The 23,450-nt window shown below is 42.2% G+C and overlaps 1 protein-coding gene across 2 annotated transcripts in view; it reads right to left on the bottom strand.

Moving 5' to 3' along the window:
* Window positions 1–14,641: 14,641 nt before the first annotated feature.
* Window positions 14,642–23,450, bottom strand: part of LOC311145120 (septin-2) — a 44,844-nt gene continuing 36,035 nt past the window's right edge. Inside the window, exons 8-13 of one of the 2 annotated variants that reach the window (XR_014614562.1) lie at window positions 22,491–22,592; window positions 21,891–22,036; window positions 20,416–20,499; window positions 20,157–20,214; window positions 15,043–16,593; window positions 14,642–14,956 (exon numbers count right to left, since the gene is read on the bottom strand). Coding sequence is in view for 1 of the 2 variants with exons in the window: in XM_084181312.1 (XP_084037438.1) it covers window positions 16,528–16,593; window positions 20,157–20,214; window positions 20,416–20,499; window positions 21,891–22,036; window positions 22,491–22,592 (456 nt within the window). In the remaining variant the exon portion in view is untranslated. Of the gene's footprint in view, window positions 16,594–20,156; window positions 20,215–20,415; window positions 20,500–21,890; window positions 22,037–22,490; window positions 22,593–23,450 lie in introns of both variants that reach the window. The other variant, XM_084181312.1, reaches the window with a different exon arrangement.

Raw genomic sequence — 23,450 nt, 5'->3', positions numbered from 1 at the left:
ATATAATTGGCCTAGCATTAGCGTCTGCCCATTCAGCAACCATAGGCTCTTCCACAGCCTAGCTACAAATTAACCTATAGCCCCTTCCCTGTAAGTGGCTTGAGTAGATCTGTAAAGATTAGTAAGTATTGTAGAAGTAATTCATAACCTATCAGGGCACAAGGTGGAACTGTTAGCCACCATATCGCCTATACCGATCCAATCCTTTCAGTGATACATGAATTGCCAAGGCGTGGGTAGGGTCAGGGGTTTGGAACTGGGGAAAAAGAGGGACACTTGACTAGCGTATCCTAACATTAGCATTTAGCATCGCCCCATTCCGCAGCAAGGGTTTGTCACGAGGGAGTCCCCCAGGGTACAATACAGTGGTAAGTAAAGAGCTTATCACGTTTCAGGAGAAGACCCAGATGCAGACAGTGTCGAAGTAACAAAAGCTTATTACAAAAACAGGGGGCAGGCAAACGACAGGTCAAGGGCAGGCAGAGGTCAGTAATCCAGATCAGAGTCTAAAAGGTACAGAACGGCAGTCAGGGTCAGTGCAGGCAGAATGGTAAAAACTGGGAAAACTAGAAAACAACATTTTGTTGTGTTACAGCCTGAATTCAAAATGGATCAAATTAATTTTTTTCTCACCCATTAACACACAATACTCCATAATAACAAAGTGAACACATGTTTTTAGAAATAATAGCAAATCTATTGAAAATTAAATACAGAAATATCTCATTTACATAAGTATTAACACCCCTGAGTCAATACTTTGTAGAAGCACTTTTGGCATCGATTACAGTATGTGTGGGGTACAGAGATAGGGTAGTTATTCAAAAATCATGTTAACCACTATTATTGAACATGGAATGAATTTGTTAAGCATATTTTTACCCCTGAACTTATTTAGGCTTGCCATAACAAAGGGGTTGAATACTTATTGACTAAATACATTTCCGCTTTGAATTGTGTGTAGATCAGTGACACAAAATCCCAATTTAATAAATGTTGTATTCAGGCTGTAACAAAACAAAATGTGGAAAAAGTAAAGGGGTGTGAATACTTTCTGAAGGCACTATATGTAAGAAAGTTCCACTTTCTAATGTTCCATTTCTTTGTCTTTCATGCATCATACCATTCTCAGTTAATCTTTTTTAATTCCTCAAGGAGAAATTCCTTTATTTTAAGAGTACTCACATCTTTTAACATTCCTCAAGAGAGCTTTTCTACCCACAGTAGGAGGTAAAATGAGTCCTCTAATTCTCCTTACCATTTTCATTGGATTTTAGCTCCCAAGTCTCTGATTCCTCCCCTCAAACATCATATAATCTCTAACTTATCAAGGTCACCCAAACTCTTCCTTCTTAAAAAGGGTTTTGGACTCCTATCTGGGTGAGGCATGGGTTATTTGCAAAAGCTTTTTAAACGCCTATGCAAAGGCTGAGACATGGCAAGCTGTACAGGGAGAGAGGGAAACCTGGGGATAGAGAGAGAATATAAACTTTCTATTCACATGTGTTGTTTGTGAACTCTCTCTCTCTCTCACACACACACACAAACACACACACACAAACACGCTCTACTGGATCATTGGCATTGCATGTTTGCAGCATGACATAATGACATCAGATGCCAGAGAGAAATAAACATTTCAGGTTAGATAAAGAACAAAAACAAACACTCAGAACACACACAGGTGAGAGAGAAAGTTAAACATGTAGCTACCAGGCCATTTTCTGTAAACGACCATAAACTGATCCTGTAGTATCCTTTTGCATTAAATGGATAGCTCAGATGAACTCGTGGATACAATTTTTATGTATCTGCGTCCAGTATGAAGGAAGTTAGAGGTAGTTTCGCAAGCCAATGCTAACTAGCGTTAGCGCAATGACTGGAAGTCTACAGGAACAGCAAGCATGCTAGCTGTTCCTATAGACATTCAGTCATTGAGCTAATCCTATTTAGCAACTTCCTTCAAACTGGACGCCGATACATACAAATGGTATGCACAAGTTCATCTGACTCTGGGGAAGTAGACAAAGTGCCTCATTGCCATAATCAAGAAACTAAGTAAATGTGAATGGTAGGAAAAGGTCCTTGGAGTGCTGTACAGAGTGCTGGTATGAACATGGTATTGAATCTAGGTAGGGTTGGTGCTTGTTACATGAAGAGTGGGCAACATTTACCCTCTGATAATGTCCCTTAATCAGTGCTAATGAGCTGATTCTACACTCTTACCAATACCGATCAAGACCCCCAGGGGTTCCCCTGTTTGAATGCCTGCCCCCTGCACATCCCCCACCCCACCCGACAAGTCTATCCAAGCCCAGCAGCTGTTCTTCACGAGGGAGGATAGGGAGGGGGTCCCATCTGTGACTGCAACCAACAGCACTAAAGTGGGGGGGGGGGGCAGATGGAGACTGGTCCAAGGCTGGGATGTGAGACAGATGTATATCTCCATCTGAAAAACATCTGTTCAGCCCAGCTATGTCAAAATCAATATTTATCATATTAACACTCACTGATGCATGACTCATTGTTTTAAACCACATGTAACCATATTTCATAGGGATTACCATGACAACCATGAATGGCAGATGGATGGCCTGGGCTGGTAGAATTCAAACAATTCCTTTTTCCTACACTGTCTTTTCAATCAGAACCTCTGTGGTGTGTGTGTGTTCATACACTATATATACAAATGTATATGGACACCCCTTCAAATTAGTGGATTTGGCTATTTCAGCCATACCCGTTGCTGCCAGGTGTATAAAATAGAACACACAGCCATGCAATCTCAATAGACAAACATTGGCAGTAGAATTACCTTACTGAAGAGCTCAGTGGCTTTCCACCTGGCACCGTCATAGGATGCCACCTTTCCAACAAGTCAGTTTGTAAAATTTCTGCCCTGCTAGAGCTGCCCCAGACAACTGTAAGTGCTGTTATTGTGACGTGGAAACGTCTATGAGCAACAACGGCTCAGCCATGAAGTGGTAGGCCACACAAGCTCACAGAACGGGACTGCCAAGTGCTGAAGCGTTGTAACACTTACTACAGAGTTCCAAACTGCCTTTGGATGCAACGTTAGCACAATAACTGTTCGTCGGGAGCTTCATGAAATGGGCTTCCATGGCCGAGCAGCCGCACACAAGCCTAAGATCACCATGTGCAATGCCAAGCGTCGGCTAGAGTGGTGTAAAGCTCTCCACCATTGGACTCCGGAGCAATGGAAACGCGTTCTCTGGAGTGATGGATCACGCTTCATCATCTGGCAGTCCGGCGGATGAATCTGGGTTTGGCAGATGCCAGGAGAACGCTACCTGCCCCAATGCATAGTGCCAACTGTAACATTTGGTGGAGGAGGAATAATGGTCTGGGGCTGTTTTTCATGGTTCGGGCTAGGCCCCTTAGTTCCAGTGAAGGGAAATCTTAATGCTACAGCATACAATCTAGATTACAACATTCTAGACGATTCTGTGCTTCCAACTTTGTGGCAACAGTTTGGGGAAGGCCCTTTCCTGTTTCAACATGACAATGCCCCCGTGCACAAAGCGAGGTCCATACAGAAATTGTTTGTCGAGATCGGTGTGGAAGAACTTGACTGACCTGAACAGAGCCCTGACTCTGAGCTTCTGATTTCTCAGAACAAGAATAGACTGACGAGTTTCAGAAGAAAGTTATTTGTTTCTGGCCATTTTGAGCCTGTAATCAAACCCACAATTGCTGATGCTCCAGATACTCAACTAGCCTCAAGAAGGCCAGTTTTATTGCTTCTTTAATCAGCACAACAGTTTTCAGCTGTGCTAACATAATTGCAAAAGGGTTTTCTAATGATCAATTAGCCTTTTAAAATGATAAACTTGGATACAGTGGGGGAAAAAAGTATTTAGTCAGCCACCAATTGTGCAAGTTCTCCCACTTAAAAAGATGAGAGAGGCCTGTAATTTTCATCATAGGTACACGTCAACTATGACAGACAAATTGAGAAAAAAAAATCCAGAAAATCACATTGTAGGATTTTTAATGAATTTATTTGCAAATTATGGTGGAAAATAAGTATTTGGTCACCTACAAACAAGCAAGATTTCTGGCTCTCACAGACCTGTAACTTCTTCTTTAAGAGGCTCCTCTGTCCTCCACTCATTACCTGTATTAATGGCACCTGTTTGAACTTGTTATCAGTATAAAAGACACCTGTCCACAACCTCAAACAGTCACACTCCAAACTCCACTATGGCCAAGACCAAAGAGCTGTCAAAGGACACCAGAAACAAAATTGTAGACCTGCACCAGGCTGGGAAGACTGAATCTGCAATAGGTAAGCAGCTTGGTTTGAAGAAATCAACTGTGGGAGCAATTATTAGGAAATGGAAGACATACAAGACCACTGATAATCTCCCTCGATCTGGGGCTCTACGAAAGATCTCACCCCGTGGGGTCAAAATGATCACAAGAACGGTGAGCAAAAATCCCAGAACCACACAGGGGGACCTAGTGAATGACCTGCAGAAAGCTGGGACCAAAGTAACAAAGCCTACCATCAGTAACACACTACGCCGCCAGGGACTCAAATCCTGCAGTGCCAAACGTGTCTCCCTGCTTAAGCCAGTACATGTCCAGGCCCGTCTGAAGTTTGCTAGAGTGCATTTGGATGATCCAGAAGAGGATTGGGAGAATGTCATATGGTCAGATGAAACCAAAATAGAACTTTTTGGTAAAAACTCAACTCGTCGTGTTTGGAGGACAAAGAATGCTGAGTTGCATCCAAAGAACACCATACCTACTGTGAAGCATGGGGGTGGAAATATCATGCTTTGGGGCTGTTTTTCTGCAAAGGGACCAGGACGACTGATCCATGTAAAGGAAAGAATGAATGGGGCCATGTATCGTGAGATTTTGAGTGAAAACCTCCTTCCATCAGCAAGGGCATTGAAGATGAAACGTGGCTGGGTCTTTCAGCATGACAATGATCCCAAACACACCGCCCGGGCAACGAAGGAGTGGCTTCATAAGAAGCATTTCAAGGTCCTGGAGTGGCCTAGCCAGTCTCCAGATCTCAACCCCATAGAAAATCTTTGGAGGGAGTTGAAAGTCCGTGTTGCCCAGCGACAGCCCCAAAACATCACTGCTCTAGAGGAGATCTGCATAGAGGAATGGGCCAAAATACCAGCAACAGTGTGTAAAAACCTTGTGAAGACTTACAGAAAACGTTTGACCTGTGTCATTGCCAACAAAGGGTATATAACAAAGTATTGAGAAACTTTTGTTATTGACCAAATACTTATTTTCTACCATAATTTGCAAATAAATTCATTAAAAATCCTACAATGTGATTTTCTGGATTTTTTTTCTCATTTTGTCTGTCATAGTTGACGTGTACCTATGATGAAAATTACAGGCCTCTCTCATCTTTTTAAGTGGAAGAACTTGCACAATTGGTGGCTGACTAAATACTTTTTTCCCCCACTGTATATATATATATATATATATATATATATATATATATATATATATATATATACACACACACACACAGTGGGGAGAACAAGTATTTGATACACTGCCGATTTTGCAGGTTTTCCTACTTACAAAGCATGTAGAGGTCTGTAATTTTTATCATAGGTACACTTCAACTGTGAGAGACGGAATCAACAACAAAATTCCAGAAAATCACATTGTATGATTTTTATGTAATTAATTTGCATTTTATTGCATGACATAAGTATTTGATCACCTACCAACCAGTAAGAATTCCAGCTCTCACAGACCTGTTAGTTTTTCTTTAAGAAGCCCTCCTGTTCTCCACTCATTACCTGTATTAACTGCACCTGTTTGAACTCGTTACCTGTATAAAAGACATCTGTCCACACACTCAATCAAACAGACTCCAACCTCTCCACAATGGCCAACACCAGAGAGCTGTGTAAGGACATCAGGGATAAAATTGTAGACCTGCACAAGGCTGGGATGGGCTACAGGACAATAGGCAAGCAGCTTGGTGAGAAGGCAACAACTGTTGGCGCAATTATTAGAAAATGGAAGAAGTTCAAGATGACGGTCAATCACCCTCGGTCTGGGGCTCCATGCAAGATCTCACCTCGTGGGGCATCAATGATCATGAGGAAGGTGAGGGATCAGCCCAGAACTACACGGCAGGACCTGGTCAATGACCTGAAGAGAGCTGGGACCACAGTCTCAAAGAAAACCATTAGTAACACACTACGCCGTCATGGATTAAAATCCTGCAGCGCACGCAAGGTCCCCCTGCTCAAGCCAGCGCATGTCCAGGCCCGTCTGAAGTTTGCCAATGACCAAAAAAATAAAAAAAAATAATGGAAAAGTGGTGTATGCCTATGTATTCACCCCCTTTGCTATGAAGCCCCTAAATTAGATCTGGTGCAACCAATTACCTTCAGAAGTCACATAATTAGTTAAATAAAGTCCACCTGTGTGCAATCTAAGTGTCACATGATCTCAGCATATATACACCTGTTCTGGAAGGCCCCAGAGTCTGCAACACCACTAAGCAAGGGGCACCACCAAGCAAGCGGCACCATGAAGACCAAGGAGCTCTCCAAACGGGTCAGGGACAAAGTTGTGGAGAAGTACATATCAGGGTTGGGTTATAAAAAAATATCAGAAACTTTGAACATCCCACAGAACACTATTTAAATCCATTATAAAAAAAATGGAAAGAATATGGCACCACAACAAACCTGCCAATAGAGGGCTGCCCACCAAAACTCACAGACCAGGCAAGGAGAGGGCATTAATCAGAGAGGCAACAAAGAGACCAAAGATAACCCTGAAGGAGCTGCAAAGCTCCACAGCGGAGATTGGAGTATCTGTTCATAGGACCACTATAAGCCGTACACTCCACAGAGCTGGGCTTTACGGAAGAGTGGCCAGAAAAAAAGCCATTGCTTAAAGAAAAAAATAAGCAAACACGTTTGGTGTTCACCAAATGGCTTGTGGGAGACTCCCCAAACATATGGAAGAAGGTAGTCTAGTCAGATGAGACTAAAATTGAGCTTTTTGGCCATCAAGGAAAACGCTATGTCTGGTGCAAACCCAACACGTCTCATCACCCCGAGAACACCATCGGGGATGTTTTTCATCAGCAGGGACTGGGAAACTGGTCAGAATTGAAGGAATGATGGATGGCGCTAAATACAGGGAAATTCTTGAGGGAAACCTGTTTCAGTCTTCCAGAGATTTGAGACTGGGATGGAGGTTCACATTCCAGCAGGACAATGACCCCAAGTATTGTGCTAAAGCAACACTTGAGTGGTTTAAGAGGAAACATTTAAATGTCTTGGAATGGCCTAGTCAAAGCCCAGACCTTAATCCAATTGAGAATCTGTGGTATGACTTAAAGATTGCTGTACACCAGTGGAACCCATCCAACTTGAAGGAGCTGGAGCAGTTTTGCCTTGAAGAATGGGCAAAAATCCCAGTGGCTAGATGTGCCAAGCTTATAGAGACATACCCCAAGACACTTGCAGCTGTAATTGCTGCAAAAGGTGGCTCTACAAAGTATTGACATTGGGGGGGGTGAATAGTTATGCACACTCAATTTTTCTGTTTTTTTTTTCTTATTTCTAGTTTGTTTCACAAGAAAATATATTTTGCATCTTCAAAGTGGTAGGCATGTTCTGTAAATGAAATTATACAACCCCCCAAAAAATCCCTTTTAATTCCAGGTTGTAAGGCAACAAAATAGGCAAAATGCCAAAGGTGGTGAATACTTTCGCAAGCCACTATATATATATATATATATATATATATATATATATATAATGATCACAGGAGGCTGCTCCTGTGGAATGGCATCAAACACCTGGAAACCAATGAAGGTGCCACCAACCTCCTGTGATATACAGTGAGGGAAAAAAGTATTTGATCCCCTGCTGATTTTGTACGTTTGCCCACTAACAAAGAAATGATCAGTCTATCATTTTAATGGTAGGTTTATTTGAACAGTGAGAGACAGAATAAAAACAAAAAAATCCAGAAAAACGCATGTCAAAAATGTTATAAATTGATTTGCATTTTAATGAGGGAAATAAGTATTTGACACCCTCTCAATCTGAAAGATTTCTGGCTCCCATGTGTCTTTTATACAGGTAACGAGCTGAGATTAGGAGCACACTCTTAAAGGGAGTGCTCCTAATCTCAGCTTGTTACCTGTATAAAAGACACCTGGGAGCCAGAAATCTTTCTGATTGAGAGGGGGTCAAATACTTATTTCCCTCATTAAAATGCAAATAAATGTATAACATTTTTGACATGCGTTTCTCTGGATTTTTTTGTTGTTATTCTGTCTCTCACTGTTCAAATAAACCTACCATTACAATTATAGACTGATCATTTCTTTGTCAGTGGGCAAACGTACAAAATCAGCAGGGGATCAAATACTTTTTTCCGTCACTGAATTCGGAAGTTTACATACACAGGTTGGAATCATTTAAACTTGTTTTTCAACCACTCCACAAATTTCTTGATAACAAACTATAGTTTTGGGAAGTTGGTTAGGACATCTACTTTGTGCATGACACAAGTCATTTTTCCAACAATTGTTTACAGACAGATTATTTCACGTATAATTCACTGTGTCACAATTCCAGTGGGTCAGAAGTTTACATACACTAAGTTGACTGTGCCTTTAAACAGCTTGGAAAATTCCAGAAAATGATGTCATGGCTTTAGAAGCTTCTGATAGGCTAATTGACATCATTTGAGTCAATTGGAGGTGTACCTGTGGATGTATTTCTAGGCCTACCTTCAAACTCAGTGCCTCTTTGCTTGACATCATGGGAAAATCAAAAGAAATCAGCCAAGACCTCAGAAAACAATTGTACACCTCCACAAGTCTGGTTCATCCTTGGGAGCAATTCCCAAGCGCCTGAAGGTACCACATTCATCTGTACAAACAATAGTACGCAAGTAGAAACACCATGGGACCACGCAGCCGTCATACCGCTCAGGAAGGAGACGCGTTCTGTCTCCTAGAAATGAACGTACTTTGGTGCGAAAAGTGCAAATCAATCCCAGAACAACAGCAAAGGACCTTGTGAAGATGCTGGAGGAAACGGGTACAAAAGTATCTATATCCACAGTAAAACGAGTCCTATATCGACATAACCTGAAAGGCCGCTCAGCAAGGAAGAAGCCACTGCTGCAAAACCACCATAAAAAAGCCAGACTACGGTTTGCAACTGCACATGGGGACAAAGATTGTACTTTTTAGAGAAATGTCCTCTGGTCTGATGAAACAAAAATAGAACTGTTTGGTCATAATGACCATCGTTATGTTTGGAGGAACACCATCCCAACCGTGAAGCATGGGGGTGGCAGCATCATGCTGTGGGGGAGCTTTGCTGCAGGAGGGACTGGTGCGCTTCACAAAATAGATGGCATCATGAGGAAGGAAAATTATGTGGATATATTGAAGCAACATCTCAAGACATCAGTCAGGAAGTTAAAGCTTGGTCGCAAATGGATCTTCCAAATGGACAATGACCCCAAGCATACTTCCAAAGTTGTGGCAAAATGGCTTAACTTTTGGGGGGTATCTATATAATGCTAATTTACCCATTCTCCTATGTGTTTAAAATGCAATTTGTACTGCTACAGTGGTAAATCAGAAAATAAAAGCGTATTCCAAATGAAACGAACACTCCTACCTCTGTGTCATGCTTGGAGAAAAAAGAATCCCCATGTGGCTACACTTATTTCAGCCCATTTTCAAGTGTCCCAACTTTTCTGTCTACAAAAAAAGGTCATTTTGTGAGCAAGACACATCAATTAATTCAGGCTACCTAATGACAATTGCCGAATGTCATTACACTTTTTGATGTTTTGTAACAGAAGTCTCTTCCCATTCATCAAATGGCAGGTGCACAGTGCACTGTTTGGATGCTGGAATTATTTTGGAGTGGACGAAACATGAGCAGGTAGCTACTATTTGAAGTGCTTTGTTTGACCATCAGATGAAAACATGACTGGTTGTGTTCATTTCATTTAAAGGTGATACATTTTTCCCCTTAAATTCCATGTCTTTACTATAAGGCCCATAAAACAATAGAGACCCCCGAATGTTAGGATATAATTGGCACTCTGCCAAGGAGGATAGTGTAGCTCCACCTAAACTATGCATGATCACACACAGGGTTCACTCAAGGTAATAATCTATGACATCTATGAAAGGGAGCTCATCTGACCAATACAGAGGGAACTCAATGAGAGGATAATGAGCTGTGATGTACTGAGGATGCAGACAGAGATTGATCTAAAGACAGCTAATTAACAGCGGGTCATTTCGCTGACTAGACCCATAGGGTCTCTAATAGACTTTAGGGAGCGGGTCACTGTCACGCCCACAGCCAAGTGTGCGACTGGTAGGATGGATGAATGGATGGATGCCCAAGGATGAGAGGCGAGCCCTCGGGTACCACAAGCTGCGTGCGCATTCTGTGTCTGACTGTTTGCATAAATATGATATCTAATCGTTCTGACTGTGTGATGCTCACTGTACCCTGTAATGCGGTGGCATGACAACAATAGTCATATTCAATGCACCGGAATGATGATGCGCTGACGTTTACTAGGCCTACATAGTGTATAGGCTAAATATATATCTAGGCTATGAGGCCATAAGAAGCGAATTGGAGAAAAAAAGGTATATGTAGGCTACCATGCTCGATATGAATTATGATTCTATGTATCGCCTAACATGACCTAGGCTTACACCATAAGCACGGAGCACAGATAAACCTTTTGTATGAAAAAAAATCCTTTAGGAATAAACGTGTTCCTTACCTCAGTGGTCTCATCTGTTTGGTCATTGTGGTGGATGGGGAAATGAAACGCAGGTGGAGGGATGCAGAACGACTCCCAATTTAGAAAGAGGGAGAGAGAAACCGACAGAGAAAGACGGTCATTGCAATGGACCGCGTTATAATTGCCTTTATGCATAATCATCACTATTATCATTATGCTTACCCGATTTGATCGGGATTCGGCTCTTGTATCTGATGTTGGTCGTCATCTTCGCAGCTCTCCTCCCGTCAGTGTCGCTTCCAAAACGGACGTACTGTTCGGTAAAAGCACGCGCCCGGTCCTTCTCAGCTCTACTACAGCAGAGAGACAGGTTGAGCCCCGCCTTCCTCTATGTGGTACCCAATGGTGGATGGAGACCCAGCTAATAACAAACGTTCCCACAACTTTAGAGAACCTTCCCTTAACAGTTTCATTAGGTCATTACCTAACCTTTTCATAGGAATGTTCCAGACTGTTTCCATGAGACCATTCCCTTAATGTCAAACAGAACTTACCCAGAATGTGGTTAACATTTTCTCCGAATATTCAATATGAATGTTCTAGACACGTTTCATGAACATTCCTGTGTCCATTTCATTGTTACTGTGGCCTAGCCCATCAAGGCTCTGATTGGTGAACCACTCACAGCTCTTTGTTTGTTGGCAAAGTTAGGGACACTCAATGCTTTTAACATAGTGTTTTCAACTTACATATTTAATACACTTGACATACATGAGGTGGCAGGTAGCTTAGTGGTTAAGAGCGTTGTGCCAGTAACCGAGAGGTCACTGGTTCTAATCCCCGAGCCGACTAGGTGAAAAATCTGTCGATGTGCCCTTGAGCAAGGCACTTAACCCTAAATGCTCCTGTATGTTGCTCTGGATAAGAGATTGTGAATGTTTATTTATACAGTAATTATTATTCAACATGTCCTCCCCTGCGATTTGAACTCACAACCTCTTGGTTGACAGCATTCAGATCTTCCTGCTACCCCACCATGTTTGTGTCAGTTAAAAAGCCCTCAGTTAATTTCACTATTCTCTCATCATTGACTTATTTCTGCAATTTTAGGGGTTTTGTATAGATGTCTAATGTTGGTGGGGCATATAACCCTGTTTTAATGTTACTCCTGAAGCACTATGATCAATAAAATAGTTTTTCTTGAGTGTACTTTTAACAGAGCTGAAATTGACTTCAAAGTGCATTCACTCTATTGCTTATGCCTATGCAGTTGTTTTAGATCTACACAAGTGCATAGGGAGAAGGGGTTTGCTTCTGAACAGGGCCTAACTATACTAGCCCAATGAGAACATGCCCTAGCAATATCCCTTATTGGGACAGTGGTTAGGGTGTTCGTTATTGGTGCAAGTGGCCTGGGTTCGAGACCTGCTAGGGGTGTCATACTACTCTCACATTCTTAGCAATATATGTTAATGTATTATTTAGCAACAGTTACAACACCCATAACTGATCTAATTAAAATAATTTTCTCTAGAGCCCTTTTATACCTGGTGCTAACATGCGCCCTTTGTCCTGATCTTGTCCACATTCTGATTGTGGCCACATTTTTAGACACGTGTAGACGATTAAAAGACACATTGTGATCTGATTGTGATCAGATTCACCTCCTGAGGTAGTCATGTACGCATTGGGTCTGGATATTAATCAAGTGTAAACAGATCTGGATGGTTAACCTTTACGGGATCGGTGTCCCGTATACGGGACGGTTGAGCTAACGTGCGCTAATGTGATTTGCATTACTGTTGTAAGTAACAACAAACTTTCCAGGACATGGAAATGTCATATATGGGCAGAAAGCTTAAATTATTGTTAATCTAACTGCACTTTCCAATTTACAGTAGCTATTACAGTGAAAAAATACCATGCTATTGTTTGAGGAGAGTGCACAACAACAAAAAACTTATCACGGCAGCTGGTTTCATATATTCACCTCTGAAGGGAAATAATGTTCTTACATTCAGTAATTTTGCTCTGATTTGTCATCCTAACGGTCCCAGAGATAAAATGTAGCATAATTTTGTTTGATAAAATCCAATTATATATTAAAATGTAGGAACTGGGTTCTACAGTTTGAACCCCTGCTGTCTCTGGCTCCACACCCAACCCGCCCGGCCATCTAGATGTGTGAAAGTTAGTGTATAAGCTAATGATCCATCATGTATGACATTCCTTGGAGTGTGTAAACTTACATTTTCTATTACCATATCTTTTTTGTATGTTCTCTATAGTTATGTACTTGAAAATGTATCAATTGACCAATTCGGCAGACTTGATACAAAATAGTCCAGTATTGCAATGCTTCACTGGATCAATCTGAAACTTTGCACACACACACTGCTGCCATATAATGGCCAAAATCTAAATTGCGCCTAAACTGCAATATTATATTGTGGCCTTTCTCTTGCATGATGGAACAAAAAAATAAAAATAAAACGCATGTTTTTTTGTTTGTATTATCTTTTACCAGATCTAATGTGTTATATTCTCCTACATTAACTTCACATTTCCACAAACTTCAAAGTGTTTCCTTTCAAACGGTATCAAGAATATGCATATCCTTGCTTCAGGTCCTGAGCTGCAGGCAGTTAGATTTGGGTCATGTCATTTTAGGCAAAAATTGAAAAAAAGGGTCAGATCCTTAAGAGGTTAAACCATTTAAATCAAAATTATACCGGCCTCTAAAATCATTGACAGGTAGCACCACTGACTTATGCCATCAGTAATTGTTTTAAATAAATAAATCCATGTTATTTTGAGAGAATATCTATCAAATAATTTGCATACAGGGAGGAATGTTCTTGCAATGTTCCAATGAAACGTGTCTCAAACTTTAAGATCTTATATTTCGAGAACATGGCAACCATGTTCTCTATATGTTTGGTGCGACGTTGATGGAATATTGTCCCAACCCTCAGAAAACTGGACATGTTCCAAGGAAACATGTCTAGAACATTAATATTGTACATAAAAACATGACAACCACATTCTGGGTAAGTTCTGTTTGACATTTAGGGAATGTACTCCTAACTCTAATGCCAAGACATGCTAAATAGGTTCTCAGGAGGTTTTTGCTAACATACATAGAATGTTCCCCTAATTAACAGAACTGGACACTCAAACATCTGGGGAACATTACGGGTAACATTACAGAAACGTTCTCTCTCCCTAGAATTGTTAGCTGGGTTGAAGTTGCCTGTGATCTTACTGTTGATATCATCAATATATTCTACTGTATCTTAGTCCATGCCGCTCTGTCATTGCTTGTCCATATATGTATATATTATTAAATCCCATTCCTTACTAGTTTTGTGTGACTTGGGTATATGTTGTGAAATTGTTAGATATTACTTGTTAGATATTACTGCACTGTCGGAGCTAAAAGCACAAGCATTTCGCTACACCCGCTATAACATCTGCTAAACACGTGTATGTGACAAATACAATTTGATTTGATTTGATATTGTATGCAGCTTGCATAATCAATAATCCTGTTCAAACCTATCACTCCTATGTTTTAAACATTCATTGCTCAACATCTAGACATGCACAAAGTGGAAGGGAATAACACTGTGCCATGCTTCCTATCCTTGTCATATCATCAGCTTTTTACCATCTAGCAACATTGCTACACCAACCTCTACATCAGCTTCTTATCTAGTGTTTTCCCTTTGATCGATGTCTAGAAGCCTGCCTGGCAACTGAAATCTCAGTCTCCATTCAATCCCATCACCTTTGTTTTTCTACATGGCCCCTCAACAACATCATACTTACAGTATGACCCCTGGCCCGAACAAAGCACTCCCACTAGTCTGCTTCTATGGAAACTTTATTTCTGAAAATGAAGTGCAAAAGTTGAGACACTACTAAAAAAGGTCTCAAGCACAGTTGGGTTAATGGCTCGAATATTCAAACAGACAAATCTGTTGACCAACTAAACAGAAACAGCCAGGTTACAGAGACAATGCCATTGCCACACTAACTTACGATAGCACTCCTAAACACGAAAACACATTCCTGAACACAGAAAGAGGTTTTAGTGTGTTGACTGTATAAGACAGTCAGTAGTCTAGAAGGTGGGCTGGCACAGCCACAGACATACATGGACTACGTCCCAAATGGCACCCTATTCCCTATATAGTGCAATACTTTTGACCAGGGCTCTGGTCAAAAGTAGTGCACTATATAGGAATAGGGTGCCATTTGGGACACGACCATGGTGAATCAGAATATAGTTTGGAATTCAGTTTAATACTGTAAGTTCCATGGAGCTAGCCAATATGAAAAGAGTAATGTGCATACAGTAAATCATTGTGATGACATTTTTTAAAAATAACTTTAGGAAAATCCAAAACAAGAACAGAACCAAAATAAAAAACCCACAGATATCAACACTAAGACTGCTCATGATGTAATGTAACTAATAAAGAGAAACGGTGATGAAAGGTTTTGAAGTACACGTTTTAGGAGATACAAAAGGCATATTAACCAAATTAAGACATGATATGGTTGTGCATGGTTTGAAAACACTTGAATTAACATGATCACTTGGCAACCATTTCATCAGTTGGATATTGAATGCACCAACATCTATTCTAGACAGTACGTCCACCCACTTGACATACATATTTCTGCTATCAAGTCATTTCAGAGCATTCCTCAAACACAAGGACAAATATTCCCTCTTTACTGACAACACAACCCATGGCTTGTGTTACTTCTGCTGGTGATACTTGAGTTATAAGATTACATGGTGAGGAATTCAGCTCAGAAGAACCTCGTCTGAGACTGATCCAGAGAGACCAAGGCAAACTGTCTCCATCCAATACAACAGAGGCACAAAGTTTTGTTACATAAATATTTCCTAATATAGACCAAATGTGATAAGGTTTAAAATCTAAATTGTTACTATGTGGGATACTTCCAATTAAGTCTATATTACCCTCATATATTACCTTTATAGTTATTTCCAAGTGTTGTGCTGTTGAACATAGACTACAGCGCCACCTGAGGGACACTCTTATTACTACACCTACAGCGTGGACTGACATGTCCTCCGCTGTGTCCAAATGTGAAGACAAAGACAGGTTGCAAATGACACACACAACACCCAGCTCTCAATAAACCTTCCCTTAATATATTCAAAACATTCCCCTAACATTCCGTAAACACTGAAGTCTTATTGTTGTCTAACCAATTAGATGTATTAGTACCGTTATCAATGGAAGATCTGCATTGTACATGAGACAGAATTAGTAGTACTGATGAAAACAAATGGACATCATCAGTAGTCAGCTATTAGGAGAGCATGTAATTATTGTCTTTACAGTATGTCTTATTATATATCAAAACCCATATCCTTTATTATGTAATGTTATAACACTCCTGACAAACACACCTCATGTCATAACGTTAGTAACGCTTTCCAAAAAAACACTCAGACTAGCAGATCAGTGGATCTCAGTACCATGGTGAAATAGGGGCCATATTGAAGACTTACTAATTAAAATGAGGTTATTGAGGAGGACCTCCAATTGGTTGGTTGATTGGTTAATTGATTGTTTGACTGACACAATGAGGGATAGGGGGTGATGAATGTGTCCAGCAGTACGTCCATGATGGAGTTGCAGACGCACAGGGGGTTGAGGGGTGAGGGGCTCTTCTCTTCCCCCTCTCCCTCCTCCGATCGCTTTCTTTTCACTCATCTCCCTTCATCTTCATCTGCGCCTGCATCTGGGTAATCATCTCCTGCATACGCCTCAGCTACAGAGAGAAGAGAAGGAAAAAGAGAGAAGAGAAGGAAAGACAGAGAGGGAAAGGGATAGTTGAGTAAAACAAATACCAGAGGCTATCAGCCAGGAGAATACATCCGCCTAACTTTCCTAGAGCCTCTATGTAAAACCACCTTTTTTCCAACCACCTTTTTTCCAACATCTAGTGGTCGTGGATAGAACTTCAAGTGGATAATTTGACTTCACACCCAACTGGGATCAAATGGACTCATACTAATTTTCACACTTGTGTGTGACTGAATAAAATATTTGCATTGATACTTAAATTTACACTAAAGCAGGTTAGTGCTCTTTAGAGCTCTGTGTGTTGCAGACTGAAGGAATGCGATCAAACGTAACACTTCGCTAAGCTGATCTGGTATCCCAAGCTGCTTGCTACAAGAATGCAAGTCTATAGTGTGTGACTCTGCCTAATCAGTCACAGCCCCAGTTTGTGACCAGTGTTAAAAACTACACCAAACCTCTGCAAAAGACAGCCCAGGTTCGATAGACTCTGGTCTCCACTACTCAACTTAATCTCAAACTGGCCAGAGTGAATGGGGTGATTAAGAAAATGTGTGTGTATACAGTTGAAGTCGGAAGTTTACATACACTTAGGTTGGAATCATTAAAACTCGTTTTTCAACCACTCCACAAATTTCTTGTTAACAAACTATAGTTTTGGCAAGTCGGTTAGGACATCTACTTTGTGCATGGCACAAGTAATTTTTCCAACAATTGTTTACAGACATATTATTTCACTTATAATTCACTGTATCCAGTGGGTCAGAAGTTTACGTACACTAAGTTGACTGTGCCTTTAAACAGCTTGGAAAATTCCAGAAAATGATGTCATGGCTTTAGAAGCTTCTGATAGGCTAATTGACATAATTTGAGTCAATTAGAGGTGTACCCTGTGGATGTATTTCAAGGCCTACCTTCAAACTCAGTGCCTCTTTGCTTGACATCATGGGAAAATGAAAAGAAATCAGCCAAGACCTCAGAAAAAACATTGTAGACCTCCACAAGTCTGGTTAATCCTTGGGAGCAATTTCCAAACGCCTGAAGGTACCACGTTCTGTACAAACAATAGTACGCAAGTATAAACACCATGGGACCACGCATCCGTCATAACGCTCAGGAAGGAGATGCGTTCGGTCTCCTAGAGATTAACGTACTTTGGTGCGAAAAGTGCAAATCAATCCCAGAACAGCAGCAAAGGACCTTGTGAAGATGCTGGAGGAAACAGGTACAAAAGTATCTATATCCACAGTAAAAGTAGTCCTATATCGACATAACCTGAAAGGCCGCTCATCAAGGAAGAAGCCACTGCTCCAAAACCGCCATAAAAAAGCCAGACTACAGTTTGCAACTGCACATGGGGACAAAGATTGTACTTTTTGGAGAAATGTCCTCTGCTCTGATGAAACAAACAGAACTGTTTGGCCATAATGACCATCGTTATGTTTGGAGGAAAAAGGGGGATGCTTGCAAGCCGAAGAACACCATCCCAACTGTGAAGCAGCATCATGCTGTGGGGGTGCTTTGCTGGAGGAGGGACTGGTGCACTTCACAAAATAGATGGCATCATGAGGAAGGAAAATTATGTGGATATATTGAAGCAACATCTCAAGACATCAGTCAGGAAGTTAAATCTTGGTCGCAAATGGATCTTCCAAATGGACAATGACCCTAAGCATACTTCCAAAGTTGTGGCAAAATGGCTTAGGGACAACAAAGTCAAGGTATTGGAGTGGCCATCAATAAGCCCTGACCTAAATCATATAGAAAATGTGTGGGAAGAACTGAAAAAGAGTGTGCGAGCAAGGAGGCCTACAAACCTGACTCAGTTACACCAGCTCTGTCAGTAGGAATGGGCCAAAATTCACCCAACTTATTGTGGGAAGCTTGTGGAAGGCTACCCGAAACGTTTGACCTAAGTTAAACAATTGAAAGGCAATGCTACCAAATACAAATTGAGTGTATGTAAACTTCTGACCCACTGGGAATGTGATGAAAGAAATAAAAGCTGAAATAAATAATTCTCTCTACAGCTGTTGGCTGGGCTCCCTGCCTGTGCCATTAAACACCTACAACTTATCCAGAACGCTGCAGCCCGTCTGGTGTTCAACCTTCCCAAGTTCTCCCATGTCACCCCGCTCCTCCACACACTCCACTGGCTTCCAGTTGAAGCTCGCATCTACTACAAAACCATGGTGCTTGCCTACGGAGCTGTGAGGGGAACGGCACCTCCTTACCTTCAGGCTCTGATCAGACCCTACACCCAAACGAGGGCACTACGTTCATCCACCTCTGGCCTGCTAGCCCCCCTACCTCTATGGAAGCACATTTCCCGCTCAGCCCAGTCAAAGCTATTCGCTGCTCTGGCACCCCAATGGTGGAACAAGCTCCCTCACGACACCAGGACAGCGGAGTCACTGACCACCTTCCGGAGACACTTGAAACCCTACCTCTTTAAGGAATACCTGGAATAGTCTAACAGTAATCCTTCTACACCCCCCCTCCCCCAGTGGTGGTTGTCCCACTGGCTATCCTAAATTGAATGCCCCAATTTGTAAGTCGCTCTGGATAAGAGTGTCTGCTAAATGACTTAAATGTAAATGTAATTATTCTGACATTTCACATTCTTAAAATAAAGTGGTGATCCTAACTGACCTAAGACAGGGAATTTTTACTAGCATTAAATGTCAGGAATTGTGAAAAAACTGAGTTTAAATGTATTTGGCTAAGGTGTATGTAAACTTCCGACTTCATGTTAGGTGCTGTAAAACTCATTTTGTGCTCATTGTCTCAACATAAGCTGTAAATATCTAACATGATTTCTGATCGTGCCGCTGCAAATGTATTGTTCGTTTTATTTGTTCAGTTATTTTATTCTATTACTTTTGTCTTCCGTGAATGTGGATTGTGTTTTGTTTGTTGACTGAAAAACAAGAGCACATAATAATACACTAAGACACTTAATGGGTCTTCAGAATATTATCTCTAAAGAATCTATTTCTGATTGACTGAAAACTTCTGTCCCTCTTCATCAAATAGTACCAGTAGTAACATCAGTCAAGGAACAGAAACCTTGAAAACATGGTGTACGAAACCAATCTGACCTCCCATAAAGACACAGCCATAGAATTAGGAATAAGAATAGTAATTTAATAGGATCTCTATGGACACAGCCCCCACCAGCAGCCCAGCCAGTGTAAACCCTGTATACAATACTCTTTACATCGCCTGACTCATTTCCACCACTTAACTGGGACAGGAAGTCAGATATGTCATATCCTGTACAGACATGCATGTTTACTAACAGCTCTAATTGCATGTGCATGTTTAATAACGGCTTTAATTGCACCCCACCCCACCCTGTTATCTATATACATCGCAATGGCAAAACAAACAGGCCAATCAGAGGCAATTAGGAAGCAGAGGGTCATTTTTTATTCTCTGACAGATCACTGGCTCCATGGTTTAGAATGGCCAAAAAGGGTAGAGGCAAACACCATTGTCTCTCATGTTAACCCTGTAGAAGCTACTCACCTCAGCTTCCTTCTGCAGGAGAATCTGGTCTTTATCAACCACATCCTCCTCCACAGCTCTGTAGGGGAATAATAAGGAACATATTACTGTAATAGCCTCAGCATCAACCAGCCTGTGTGTGTGTGCGTGTGTGTGTGTGCGTGTGTGCGTGTGTGCGTGTGCGCGTGTGCGTGTGTGTGTGTGTGTGTGTGTGTGTGTGTGTGTGTGTGTGTGTGTGTGTGTGTGTGTGTGTGTAAAACACTGCATATAGGAGACTGACCTGCCAGCTCTCTTCAGTCTCTCTGAGCGGAAGTTCTCGTAGTGCAGGTCCTGAGTGACCTCCTGGAGGTCCTGCATGTGGGTGCTGGACACACAACCATCACACGTATCAGTATCACTATTGGGCTAGTGGGAACCCCCATAACACCCACACACAACCATCACACGTATCAGTATCACTATTGGGCTAGTGGGAACCCCCATAACACCCACACACAACCATCATACGTATCAGTATCACTATTCGGCTAGTGGGAACCCCCATAACACCCACACACACAACCATCACACGTATCAGTATCACTATTCGGCTAGTGGGAACCCCCATAACACCCACACACAACCATCATACGTATCAGTATCACTATTCGGCTAGTGGGAACCCCCATATTACCCACACACACAACCATCACACGTATCAGTATCACTATTCGGCTAGTGGGAACCCCCATAACACCCACACACACAACCATCACACGTATCAGTATCACTATTCGGCTAGTGGGAACCCCCATAACACCCACACACAACCATCACACGTATCAGTATCACTATTCGGCTAGTGGGAACCCCCATAACACCCACACACACAACCATCACACGTATCAGTATCACTATTCGGCTAGTGGGAACCCCCATAACACCCACACACACAACCATCACACGTATCAGTATCACTATTCGGCTAGTGGGAACCCCCATAACACCCACACACACAACCATCACACGTATCAGTATCACTATTCGGCTAGTGGGAACCCCCATAACACCCACACACACAACCATCACACGTATCAGTATCACTATTCGGCTAGTGGGAACCCCCATAACACCCACACACAACCATCACACGTATCAGTATCACTATTCGGCTAGTGGGAACCCCCATAACACCCACACACACAACCATCACACGTATCAGTATCACTATTCGGCTAGTGGGAACCCCCATAACACCCACACACACAACCATCACACGTATCAGTATCACTATTCGGCTAGTGGGAACCCCCATAACACCCACACACAACCATCACACATATCAGTATCACTATTCGGCTAGTGGGAACCCCCATAACACCCACACACACGTATCAGTATCACTATTCGGCTAGTGGGAACCCCCATAACACCCACACACAACCATCACACGTATCAGTATCACTATTCGGCTAGTGGGAACCCCCATATTACCCACACACACAACCATCACACGTATCAGTATCACTATTCGGCTAGTGGGAACCCCCATAACACCCACTAGACTAGACTACACCACTTGACGAAGCAACAGATGGGCAGACTTGAAGTTCTCTATTCATCCACTAGGTGGCAATATAGTAATACATATCAAAGGAAAGCAGGGATAAGAGCATGCATAGATTCCTTTACATGTGGTATTATAGGCTACCTGTTCGTACATTTGATTAATTGGTTTGTAAACAAAAGTTGCATTGCATTGTCGTGGTGACTCACACAAGCATGGTGCGTAGTTTGAGGAAGTCGTTGTGCTCTGGGTTCTCCACCTCTACGACCCCCCAGGGGTAGAGACGACCTCTGATCTTCTTCCCTTTCACCTCAATCAGCTGGTTCGAACCAATCACAGCAAACGGAATGCTCGCCTGAGAGAGGGGGAGGAGTAAAGAGGGTGAGATGGATACAAGGGTGAGGAAGATAAGGGGAGCGAAAGAGGAGACAGAGAGAAGTGTGAGAACGGAGGGAGGTAGAGATAGAGGGATCAGGGAAGGAAAGAATGACCAGATGGTTCAGGGTTGACATAACGCTGGCCTATTCAAAAGACAATCAACAGGTTTAGTTTCAATATTATGATCATTCTAAAACTCATGCCCTGTGGTTAAGAGAGAAACTACATAACAAGTGGTTCTATCTGTTACTTCCAGTTCATTCTGGTAGTGGTGTTTCTCCTTGGGTTCCTTTCTCTTAGTTGGTGTTAGTATTTCTGTGGCTATGTCCCAAATGTCACCCTATTACCTACATAGTGCACTACTTTTGACCAGATGGCAAAGCAGTGCACTACATAGGGAATATGGTGCCATTTGCCTGTGTGTGTCGTACCTTCAGTACTCGTGTCTGCTCCTTGAACTCCTCATCCTCGTCTGAGTCAGCGTCTGGCAGCTGGTAGATCCTGATGCCATGCTCTGCAATCTCATCCAGGATCTAACACAGAAACACACACACACAGGATCAACACACAGGGTCACAACCCCGCCGTGACCTTCTCACCTCTCAAACTTTCTCAGGTCAATCCTCATCCTCAAGGAGGCAGATGAAGTTGCCCCTAGGCACTGATCTAAGGTCAGTTTTGCAACCTGTACCGGCCGGAGCCGCCCCCAACCCAGCAGCAATCCCTCTCATCTGAACTAGGCAGTCGGCCATTTTTTCGATGGCAGTCACGTTGGGCTGAGAGACTATCAATTCCACAGTTGGACAAGAACATGCTCCCTCTGCAACATAATGAGGCTGTCACTGCTGTCTATCAGGCCTCTCTTCCCTCTGTTCTCGCTCTCCTCTCTGCTGTGTCACTGTTTCAGACATGGCCCAGCCTCCATGACAGGAGCGGGATTCTGGACACGCCATTTCCATCTCCCTCTTATTACTTCTAGTTCTACCCACTTGCCCCGGTCCTCAACACTATCTGGAGAATAAAACATCCCACCCAATTAAGTTCACTCCCCTACACCTCTTCAGGGCGACACCAGGAGAGGCCTGTTGACTACACTACAATCAGTCCACTACTGCACTGCAAGAGAATACCTGGTGTGTTTGTGCAGCCTCACAGACCCAGGGACTTTAATGAACTACCCCTAGGGCGGAGACGGGGGAGAGAGAGGGGTGGGTGTGTGATGTCTAACAGAGTCATAAGGAAAGTTCTCCCCCCTCCTTTGTTCAACCCCCAGCGGTGAAATAACAAAGGCCTTTCTTCACCAGTATCTAAGGGACAGATGGAAATATTTATTTTATCCATCAAAAGGTATGTTTTTCTCTGTTTTCTCAAGAGTAAAATTGAATTAACAA

Source organism: Coregonus lavaretus (assembly GCF_964263955.1).
Source record: "Coregonus lavaretus genome assembly, chromosome: 17".
NCBI classification, from domain to species: Eukaryota; Metazoa; Chordata; class Actinopteri; order Salmoniformes; family Salmonidae; genus Coregonus; species Coregonus lavaretus.
This window is presented reverse-complemented; position numbering and strand designations above follow the sequence as displayed.